Here is a 12,417-nt window from a genome sequence, read left to right on the forward strand (position 1 = left end):
TGCTGGATGAATGTCCCTGCATGACCCATCGCCTCCCCTCCGTCCCTGCGATGTCCTGCACGTGGACTGATCCCAAACGCTCCAATGGACACAACGATATCACCTTCGCCTCGCGGCAAGAAGCACCTGCGTTCAATTCCCGACTCAGTCGCCCGTCCGTGCCGAGTTTGTTTTGTTCTCCCCCTGTTCTACAGAGGTTTCCTCCTGCTTCTCCGCTTCCACCCCGTAGCCCAACACTCGTATTGTAGAATCACTGCTTCTCCGCTTCCACCCCGTAGCTCAACACCCGTCTTGTAGAATCACTGCTTCTCCGCTTCCACCCCATAGCTCAACACCCGTCTTGTAGAATCACTGCTTCTCCGCTTCCACCCCATAGCTCAACACCCGTCTTGTAGAATCACTGCTTCTCCGCTTCCACCCCATGGCTCAACACTCGTATTGTAGAATCACTGCTTCTCTGCTTCCACCCCATAGCTCAACACCCGTCTTGTAGGATCACTGCTTCTCCGCTTCCACCCCGTAGCTCAACACTCGTATTGTAGAATCACTGCTTCTCCGCTTCCACCCCGTAGCTCCACACTCGTCTTGTAGGATCACTGCTTCTCCGCTTCCACCCCATAGCTCAACACCCGTCTTGTAGAATCACTGCTTCTCCGCTTCCACCCCGTAGCTCAACACTCGTCTTGTAGAATCACTGCTTCTCCGCTTCCACCCCGTAGCTCAACACTCGTCTTGTAGAATCACTGCTTCTCCGCTTCCACCCCGTAGCTCAACACTCGTCTTGTAGAATCACTGCTTATCCGCTTCCACCCCGTAGCTCAACACTCGTCTTGTAGAATCACTGCTTCTCCGCTTCCACCCCATGGCTCAACACTCGTCTTGTAGAATCACTGCTTCTCCGCTTCCACCCCGTAGCTCAACACTCGTCTTGTAGGATCACTGCTTCTCCGCTTCCACCCCAATAGCTCCACACTCGTCTTGTAGAATCACTGCTTCTCCGCTTCCACCCCGTAGCTCAACACTCGTCTTGTAGGATCACTTAATATTGGCCCAACCGCCCCAATGTGGGACTCTCCTGAGAAGAGTTTGGACTTAGTGTGGTAAATAAATAATAATTAATAATCATCATCATGGTTATTATAATTATCTCCACAGCAGTCGTACTCTTTGGTGTATTGTCTCCTTTGGTCTATTCACCATTCTTGTCCATAAGTCATCATTCCTTATGAGGAGCTGTCCTGCCCAAGTACAATTATGTGATCATTCATTACGAAGTCTCTGATTGGCATTTGTGCCCCGATTCTATGCCTGTGTAATTCCAAGCTGCTTTGAGCACTCTTTAGATATTCTTTAGTTTTCGTTTTTTTCGTGGCCAGGGTTCGCATCTATGCCATCGCTGGCAGATCTAAGCGATAGTTGATCGAAAACTTTCCTTTGCACGCACATCGTTAACCTGCACTTAATTGTGAAGTTCAGCTCTTACATGGGAAAGTAGTAAAATAACGCGGTGTTACACTGGAAAATAAGTTCATCATGAGGTCATTTGATTTTATCGTTCTACCAAAACGCCGAGAATATCGCAGTGTGTGCGTATGCAGTGGTGGAAATGGGCCGGAATGCCCCGGAACGCCGTGGTGGGAGTGAATTTTTTTACCTGACTGCGTTTCGGAAGGAGTCAAGGATTCATCTTTTATTAATGTGACTCACACATAGACCCACAGACACACACAGAGACCCACAGACACACACATAGACCCACAGACACGCACATAAACCCACAGACACACACAGACACACACACAGAGACCCACAGACACACACAGAGACCCACAGACACACACAGAGACCCACAGACACACACAGAGACCCACAGACACACACACACAGAGACCCACAGACACACACAGAGACCGACAGACACACATAGAAACCCACAGACACGCACATAAACCCACAGACACATACAGAGACATACAGACACACAGAGACCCACAGACACACACAGACACATACAGAGACCCACAGACACACACACAGAGACCCACAGACACACACAGAGACCCACAGACACGCACATAAACCCACATACACACACAGAGACCCACAGACACATACAGAAACTCACAGACACACACAGAGACCCACAGACACGCACATAAACCAACAGACACACACATAGACACACAGACACAGAGAGACCCACAGACACACAGAGACCCACAGACACGCACAGAGACCCACACACCGAACGAAGCTCCCCCTCCTCATATCTCGTGTGATTGGGAGGAATCATTTCTGAGTTCCCCCAGTAATTGCCTTTGCCATTTCCAGCCCTGTGTGTGTTGTGTACCGGTATTGATGAGCCAGAGTATGAAGTATTTGAATGGCGCGTACTGCCGACCGAAATGAGACGCGAGGCTGTAGTCGTCATTAAAGGCACGAAGTGCATATTAGCGATGGAGGGAATGTTGTTTCCGCAGCATATGTGTGTGTGTGTATGCGTGTGTGTATGCGTGTGTGTGCGTGGTAATGAACGACAAATGGAGTGGGGTCGGGGGAAAGGAGAACACATTTAAAGCAAGTCAAAAAATGCACATTCGTAAGAATACACCACTGTAGTTCATGGTGTTGTGTAAATGTGGCAAGACCTTCTTAACGAAACAAAAAAAACTATTTTTTATTTTATCAGGTAAGGCCCACTGAAAAGACATGGCTCTCTTTCAGAAGCGACCCGGCCACAAATGATAGCTCAACGAAGACCCACAGACACGCACATAAACCCACATACACACAGAGACCCACAGACATGCACATAAACCCACATACACACAGAGACCCACAGACACGCACATAAACCCACATACACACAGAGACCCACAGACACGCATATAAACCGACATACACACATAAACACACATACACACAGAGACCCACAGACACGCATATAAACCCACATACACACAGAGACCCACAGACACGCACATAAACCCACATACACACAGAGACCCACAGACACGCACAGAGACCAACAGACACGCTCAGAGACCCACAGACACACACAGAGACCCACATACACACAGAGACCCACAGACACGCACAGAGACCAACAGACACGCACAGAGACCAACAGACACGCACAGAGACCCACAGACACGCACAGAGACCAACAGACACGCACAGAGACCCACATACACACAGAGACCCACAGATACGCACATAAACCCACATACACACAGAGACCCATATACACACAGAGACCCACAGACACGCACAGAGACCCACAGACACACAGAGACCCACAGACACGCACAGAGACCCACATACACGCACATAAACCCACATACACACAGAGACCCACAGACACGCACAGAGACCCACAGACACGCACAGAGACCAACATACACACACAGAGACCCACAGAACAGCCACATACTTTACACACATGTTGATTATAAATAATTCTAAAATGTGAAAAAAATCCACGCGACCGCGGGGAGAACACGCAAACTCCAACTATACAGCAGGCGTCAGGGTCGGGATGGAACCCACGCCCTCCTGTATACCAGGCGAGGTAGTTAACATCTCGCAACCACAGCGCCCCTTTTGCCGATGATGAACGTGTCACGATTTTGTACAGCGTGTTGAGATCATGATGCGCTTAGATGCTACGTGCAGCCAAATTGCATTCGAATGACCAATTGCCGTGTACAAATAGGCATTGCCATTTGGAGAGTCATGGTGACTTTTACACTCAATGTTTGGCATTTCTCATCATAATTGCTGTCCAATTATTACGCATTGTCAACGCACCGTCGTTACGGTGCAACAACGATAACCGATGAAATTCACGAACCATTATTTGTTTTACAATGTGGTGAATGTAGCGGCCTGTAATGGATCGAGGGATCATATGAACCAATTACATACAACATATATGGATAAACACCATTGATTCTTACACATCTAAAATTGTGAGATTAACAATGTTAAATGTACATTTGTTTAGTGCATTGAACTATGAATTCAGTTCGATTGCCGGGGACGGCTAACATCAGTGGCAAAGAGATATCTTAACCGGTCCAGGGCACCTCCTCCTTCACCAACCCCCATTGACCAGCGTGGTGAAGTATGGTCAAAACAATGCCCATGACCGACACGGCATGGGTATCCCTTCATCCAGCAGCGGATTGACAAATGGATGTTACAGTATTCTTGGGTCTTTGAACATATCTACGTGGTGACTTTACCGAAAGACCCAAGAATATGAATTCCTGCAGTCACGAAAGCTTTAAGTCAGGATGTTACAATGTCTTCACAATAATCGATGCAAGACCGCACTCCTAATTTTTCAACATTTAAAAAAAAAAGTGTGCACATATACAGATGCTCTATGCGAGACAAACACCAAGGCAGTTTTTTACAATTGCATTTGAGGTGCTAGTCGGTCTGCGGATGTGCGCGCGTACTTTACGTGCGGTAGTGTAGCGGTTAGCGTGCTGCAACTATGAACCCGGCGGCACGAGTTCGATTCCCGCTCGTGGCCAAAATTAGTGACGATTATTTGAACCGGTCCTGGGCTTCCCACCGGTCGACTCGGCCTCAAATGAGTACCTGGTGCGGTGTATAGTAAACATCGACACTGGAGAGACGAAGGTGGTCGGGCGTGGTGCTGCTGGCAACCAACCCCTTCGTGGACCGTTCCAGCCTTCGTAAGTGCTCGCTAACAGCACTTGCCCCAACAGTTTGTTAATGCTATACGGGGGAATCTTTGTTTTTTTGTTACATGTAACCAAGAGCGGTACAGTAATTTTAAACGTTTGCTGAATACATTTCAACAGCGTTTGAACCCAGCGTGGTATATTTGCTCGCGCGCGACAATGGCATTGGCCGCACACCGTTGCCGTGTTTGTCCAGCAATGTTGTCACGCGTTGACCCTTCTCGAATACAACTCGGGCAACCGAAGAGCGTGCCCGAGCAAGCGTCGTCGTGCGCCCAGGAATGAACCGACTAAGCACCCCGAGTGCCCCTTGCTTGCACGTGTGATTTGTCCGCCTTGTCCTACCGTGAGCACAATAAGTCAAAGGTTTCCTCTGCAGAAAACCGATTAGCGCAAGGCCTTCATCTCTCGCCCACCACTGTCTTCTCGCAGAGGCCCTTTGGCTGGCCATCGATCAAAGACGGGCACCGCATCGCGCGCTTCAAGTTGCCCTTCTGTCGCCGTCTGGAACGCTCTTCCTTCCGATAGTAGGAAGCCACTGGAGATATGCACTTTTAAATCATCATCTAGAGTGACGAACTCATTTCTTTAGAACTGCTTTTTGTGTTTAGTTTGTTGTCCTTCCCCCGCACCTCCGATTAGCGCGGTTGGCTACGTACGGTGCTGAAGAAGCTCAACATACATGCAGCACATATATAAATAGCTCAATTAAATCGTTGAAATAATATAAAACACAACCTTGATGTACAATGCGCGGCCCTTTGTCAATCCACGACTCGATGAAGGCCTCTCTCCCACCGCTGTGTCAGTAATTTCACCATCCAGGTTTATTCTCCTTCGTGTACACAGGGTTATTGAGGGCTTTCGGGAGTTTTTTTCGGGAGGGTCTTGTTTGGAACCCTGGAGGCGAGGCAGATCTCAGGTCGACTTTGCGACTGCGGGATCTCGCAAAAGCAGGTAGTGGGAGTGAGGCGTCACATTGTCGATCCTAATGAACGTATGACCTTGATGAACGTGTGACCTTGAACGTATGACCTTGATGAACGTATGACCTTGAACGTATGACCTTGATGAACGTATGACCTTGAACGTATGACCTTGATCTGCCTGGGATATTTGAAAAAAATAGTTTCGCATCGGTAGGCAAACCATGTGCCCAGAAAGAGGCTGCGTACAAACAAATGGATACAAATGAAACTATGTATATGCATTAACCTGCTTGCTGTACTGCTTTCCAGAGAAAATATTCAGTAGATGGATGCCTGACATCCATGATCTCTGCATGGCACAAAAACCTTTTTTGCATGGGCCAAGGCCTCCCCCAATGATCTCTTGCCACCTCCATCCTCTCTCCTCCGATTATTATAATCTCATCCCAATGTCCCATTTTCTGTCTATCTCTCTTCCCGCTTCTCTCTATTGGTCTCCATTCGTCATTTAATAAGATGCCCTGCCCAACTGCATAGAAGTGTTTTCACTTCGTAAATATCCTCTTATTCTTAGATTAATTCTAAGTTCCTCCTGACATTTCCAAATACTCCTTGGCATACTTGTAGCTTTCCTCCTTATACTATTCATCATCATCATTATCATCAACCATGGTCAATCTACTGCTGGATGAATGCCTCGCCAGGTCACCCGCCATCTCTCACGGTCCTGCAACGCAATAATCCACCGAGCACCTGTACATAAACTGACAGATCATTCAGAAAATATGAACGTGAGGTGGGAACGTCCTCCCAGATGCTGTTCCGTTCCTTGGCTGCCACTTGTACCATTATTCGAATGGAATTAATATGCAGAGCGGATGAAGAATAAGAACAGCCACAGCCGCGATACAACCTCGTAGAGCCCTTACCATGCACGGTGCTGGTCTGATCGTTTTCCGAATTAAAAAAAAGCAATGCCCCCATAGCCCAGGACGTCAAACGCTCAGGATTTGTTTTTTTTCATTTCCTTCAAAAGCAAAAGCGCCGAGCCTGAATTGTCGCCACGGCGTTGATATTTTCATAGCGCGTGCCAAAGTTACCCGCACGCAGCCCGCACACTGTTGCGGTGGCAAGCAACAGCGGGGTCTCAGCGAGTGAAAAGAAAACGTTATGGTTGCAGCGTGCACAGATTAGTGGCTTCACCACGGACGTTGTTGGCACTGGCGAAAAAAAGAGAAGCTCCCGGTTTTGCGATTAGCCTGCCACCCCCCCCACCATCCAAAGCATTTTCAACCCGGTCGGCTGTGAATAATGTGCCCATGAAAACACGGCAAGGAGGGCGGTTGTCTGGTGCCCCTACAACTGTAGCATTTGCGATGAGTGATGGGCTGACGCAGATGTGCATGGGTGGCTGGCGACCCGTGCCGCCCTTTGATGGGGGGGGGGGGGGCGGAAAGGGGGGGGGGCTGCCCGGTTGTCAGTGGTGGCGGTGTGTTTGTGTGTGTGTGTGTTTTTAGTTGTGTGTGGGACAACCAATAGGTTATTTCCAAGCTCCCGTCCTTTATATGTATAGTCGATCCTTGTATTCATCCATTCATTTATGTCTTCGTGTTATTCATGTGGGGCGTCCTCATGGCAACTTGGGTAACCAGAGAGTTATGGGCATTCCCTTTAAACGAATGCAGTATTAAATATAGAGAGAGTTAGGTCATGGTGTCTCCTAACAAACTGTTAAGGAAGGCAAAGAGGGCACCAGCTCAACTAGTCTTACCTGAATATGGCCCCAGGACTCTAGCATTGGGCGTTGTGCGCAGCGGAGAGTATGGGAACAGGATCGGATGGGATCGAGGAAGCTTCTCAGGATGTCAAGTTTATTTTGTTTAAACACGTGATAACTCAAGAGACGAGGATCGTCTCATTTTGCCGCAGGTGAACTAAAAAATAAATTAGATTTTTTTAAAAACACATTATACGATGTGAAGGTGGTCTCAGTTGGACCATAAATGGGGTGTAAAATCAGCGCCTCGCAATCATGAGCCCAGAGAGTGAGTGAGCGACATTTCCTGGTCATTTTACATTACGAATACTAGTTTACAGCCCTTGGTCAATTCACTGGCGGTGATGGGAGTTGTTTGACCATACTTCACCACGCTGATCAGTGCCAGTTGGTAAACTCGCCAGTGATGTTATCTGTGGCCAGGAATTCAATTTAGGTAACCAGGTTCTTAGCATAGTGTGCGAAGCACTGTACCATTGTCCTTGAACTCTCCCACATCATAAAATATGCAAAATATATGATGACAACCTCATCCCCACCATAGAAATATGGAGTATCCACCAGTGACTCAGAGCTGGGTATAACACGACAAAAATAACCTCCCACATTCAAGTGAGAAACCACAAAGACTTAAAATCCGAGTGCAAGTTTAGTTCAACAATGCAAGCTCTGCATTACACGAATGATATGCAGGCAAACATCATCTATTGTCACTGGCTATGGTCTCTATGCAGATAATAAGAAGATATTAACTTTTTGCAAATAAAGTACTGTAGTTGGAAGGTGATTTATTATGTAATGTAAAACACACGCGCTGACGTGTCGAGTTTAAACTGACAATATATCAACGCAACACAGCTAGGATATACAGGGTGCTTCAAATTATTTTTTAAACACTTCTGAGAATTTGCCACAATATCACGAGAAATGCCGCTGCCTCCAGGCTCTGGAGACCACCTGGAGAATATTCCAGGCATTTGTTGACAATTATGGCGAACAAGTGGAAACTGTTTGACTTTTTGAAACTATTAACATTACATTTGTAATCATGTTACAGTGTATTATCCGTTATTTTTACATTTAAAACGATAGTCCCATATAAGTGTTTAAAAAAAATTAAGCACCCTGTATATTGTTACCAAACATTACACTCGCATGTAAAAGGTGACACGCAACTTCTCTATACATTTTTTTAAATATTGTAGACTGGCCAGTGAAAGAAATTCGAATCGAGGAGGCTCCCAGTCTGGCTGACCCCCACACGTGTGATGGAAATGCCAAGGAAGGGAGCGAATGGGGAAAAAACTGTGAATACAGAAGTTAAAATTAGTTGTGATGAGTTGCTAGAAGAATATATGAGGTATGCCTGTATTGAATTTGTTCCTTGGCTTACAATAATAATAGCGATACAGTAGAAGATTAATTGTTGAAAGGAAATTGCTTTTTTTTTTGCAACGTTTTGTGCTCGGGAGGAAACGGGAGAATGTGGAGAAAACCCATCACCCATGCGAGGTGGTCACTCTCAAAGGTCCGTACAGATGGACTCAGGAACCCACGTGCTGTACTCAAATCTCGTATCCACCTCGCAGACCAGACTAGCTTAACACGTTTGCATTATCTATAAACTCTTGCATCGAGCGTTAAATCATTTACTTACAACGTTCATATATACAAACATAAAAGCATGCAATATACGCTCGTGGCGAAGTGGCAAAGGAGTGGATCACGTCTGAGGATGCCCAGCGAATGGATGGAGCGATGCAATCAACTCGTGTGCAAGGTGCTAGCTTGGTTTGTTACATTGCAGATCCGTGAGAGATGACAACTTGGGAATGCCTCCAGTCAGCATGTAGTAGATTGTTATTCTATGGGTCTTTCGGTAAAGGCACCTATATACAAAAATAATAATAAAAATATCACGTTTCGATCGCAACACAAGCACTCGTCTTCACCTGAAGACGAAAGCTGTCACGAAAGCTTTAAGTCAAGATTTAGTAGATTGTTGGTCGTGATAACAATGACCCACCGACTCTTGCCTCGTGGCAACGTTACCTACGGTTCCTGAGCCCTAGGTAACGTTGTTAATTAGGGAGCACCGTCTGCTATTCACTCGCATTGCGAATCTTGAAATATTGAGGCGTCTATTTTACCGAAATCGATTAGAAAAAAAAGCCTCTTCTTGTTATTTTGGCTCCCCCCTACCCACCCAACCAGCCCCGGCCACCCCAACCATCACCATCACCATCTCCGTTCACAAAGATCGCGTTCAAGGCGCGCGTGGTGGTAGTGGCGGGGGCACTGATTGCTTTATCACCTTGCGGCACGCATCTGTGCCTGGCCGGGAGTCTTGCGAGCTGGGTGGCCCTACCCGACCGCGTCTCTTGGCGGGCGAGGGCCTCCCCCTGTCGAGCCCTTCTCTCACGGGCTCGCTGCGATCCGACGCGGGCCGGCTCGCCGCATCCACGACCCCGGGGGACTGCGCCAGGCGAGCCGTCGGGAGCCCCCGCATGCCGCGGCTGCTGTTGCCCAACACACGCACATCACAGTCGGTGCTGGATGAAGCTAGTGTGGGGCCTGTAGAATATATGTTATAAAGGAGCCCTAAATAAATAAAAAACACACACACACACACACGTACATTCTAGATTTGAAGCTTTCGTGACTGCAAGGATCCATACTCTTTGGTTCTATTCGGTAAAGTCACGTAAAAGTATAAAACAACAAAAAATTAAATAACACAATAAAAAATTCACGACGTTTCGGCCACAACACAAGTGGCCTTCATCAGGTGAAGGGACGAGACTGTCTCGAGGACAGCGCTGGAGTGAACACAGCCAAGCTCAGACCGCGACCTTTAAGCTTGTGTGAGAGGAATTAAGGTGCCTTGACAAAGGAATTGTCATAAAAAATATTCTAAGTCCGCCAATTAAATGCTAATTTTTATGCTAATGCCTTTGTCAAGGCACCTTAATTCTTCTCACACAAGCTTAAAGATCTTGGCTGTGTTCACTCCAGCGCTGTCCTTGAGACAGTCTGGTCCCTTCACCTGATGAAGGCCACTTGTGTTGTGGCCGAAACGTCGTGAATTTTTTATTTTTTGTTGTTTTATACTTTTACGTGACTTTACCGAATAGAACCAAAGAGTACACACGTGCATATTAAAACACACTTTTTTGTACTTGCATAGTAACATCATCGTATTTTTCATTTGCTATACAGCCGGATAATGCGAAAAATCGCTCACCTTAAACACCTGGTCGTTCATAAAAGTTGAAGGCGGTATAGTACTGTAGTAATAGAGCAAGTGCAGAATCACTCAACCGGAGTTGATAGCTTGAAAGCATTTAGCGCGGGGCCCTTGAAAGTGCGGAGCCCGTAGCTACTACTACAAATGTAGTAGCTACATATGTAGTAACTACATTAGTAGTAGCTACATATGTAGTAGCTACAACATATGTAGTAGCTACTACATATGTAGTTACTACATATGTAGCTTGAGGATAATCTGGCACTGATCACGGGAGTGAGGACCATTGGCACAGGGCAAGTGGCCGTGCACGTAGCAATGACTACGTTTGGAGCGCCACGCAAGTGGGTGGTGTCGCCAGGACTATTGCACCTGATCGAATCAATCTCTCCACGATGAGCACGGTTGGATACGTACGGCGCGAAAGAAGTTCAACATACATACTTAAATCATGTATATGAGCGCAACTCGGCGAGACCGGCAGAGGACAGAGCGTGATGCTACACACCGCTAACCCTCTTTAAAGAAAATACCTGCACATTTAGTTTTATTTTCTACCTACAGAAATCAGACTGATCATCGGTGCTTCGCCAGAAATCCAACCCTGGTGGCCTGCAGCACGTTCCAGGGCGAGAAATCGCCCTACCACATCCTCGTGTTTGCAAGCAGCACTTTAGCGTCAGCAATCTGTGCGGCTTAAGACATCTGTTTAAACGTGCCGTTGACAAGCCTTGCGACCTTACACAGAAAACACCTCTGACTAAAGGACCCAATCTCACCTGGTTTCGCCGTGGTCTCTGGCAATCTGTTTCTTGTCCTCCTGTTGCATACTTCCAACTGAACACGACGGCAAAGCTGCGGTTATAACGTGCCCTTTATAAACACTGCGCTGTTCACCTATACGCAACGGCTGTGTGCCGAGGCGATGCTATTGTTATGCATACAAGCTCGGACGCGTGCGTGTGTAAGGAGGCTGATAACATTCAGCCGTAGGTATCGCTCGATTGTCAATAGGCATTCTGGATCGGTCGGTCTTTGTGACTTATTTCGGTGCCTGGGAGGTCCCCTGGACGTTCAGACACGCCCACAACGTGAAAGTTTGAATGGGCTTTAGTTTTTTGTCATGCAGTATTTGTTTAGTCTGGTTTCCTCCAAAACTGCAGGTATTTGGTAACGTTTTAGACAGCATTGTGAAGCCACGCTAGACGTGATTAAAGACTGGATTCTTCAGAGCTAAATTGTTCTACTAGTTAATGAAGCATATCTTCGCTCGGCAAGTTTAAAAAAAAACATAATTAACCTGATATTTATTTCTTACAATTTTGATCTACAACCAGACACTAAGGGGCCGTCCATAAATTACGTCACTCGATTTTTGACCCCCCCCCCTCAAATAATACGTCACAAAGCTGACCCCCCCCCAAACCATATTTCCATTTTGAAAATAAAACATGCTTCAAATCGTTTTAAGTCATTGTAGTGCGTATTTAATGTGGCGCTGCACTCTGTTGGAGTGTTATCACAATTAGTGTTGTAAAACAATTCCATATTTATTTAAAGTTGCGCATTTTTATGTGACGTCACATTTCTCACCCCCCCCCCCTCGTCACACGTCTGACCCCCCCCCCTAGATGCATGACGTCATTTATGGACGGCCCCTAACTACTTCAAAAATGTGTATTTTCCACAAAACAAAAATTGACAACTTGCTTCAACGTCTTATATTTAAAGACGTACCCATCGGAA

General features: G+C 46.8%; 1 protein-coding gene across 2 annotated transcripts in view; it reads right to left on the bottom strand.

Annotated features, from left to right (window-relative positions):
• The window catches only part of LOC116943575 (uncharacterized), a 38,174-nt gene extending 26,129 nt beyond the window's left edge, over positions 1-12,045 (bottom strand). Inside the window, exons 1-3 of one of the 2 annotated variants that reach the window (XM_032956521.2) lie at positions 11,451-12,045; positions 9,739-9,940; positions 2,351-2,418 (exon numbers count right to left, since the gene is read on the bottom strand). In XM_032956521.2, coding sequence (XP_032812412.2) covers positions 2,351-2,418; positions 9,739-9,940; positions 11,451-11,500 — 320 coding nt within the window. In that variant the 5' untranslated portion in view covers positions 11,501-12,045. Of the gene's footprint in view, positions 1-2,350; positions 2,419-9,738; positions 9,944-11,450 lie in introns of both variants that reach the window. The other variant, XM_032956520.2, reaches the window with a different exon arrangement.
• Between the last annotated feature and the right edge of the window lie 372 nt (positions 12,046-12,417).

This window comes from Petromyzon marinus, chromosome 18 (assembly GCF_048934315.1).
Source record: "Petromyzon marinus isolate PM22_M1 ecotype Great Lakes invasive population chromosome 18, UKy_Petmar_22M1.pri1.0, whole genome shotgun sequence".
In the NCBI taxonomy this organism is placed as follows: Eukaryota; Metazoa; Chordata; class Hyperoartia; order Petromyzontiformes; family Petromyzontidae; genus Petromyzon; species Petromyzon marinus.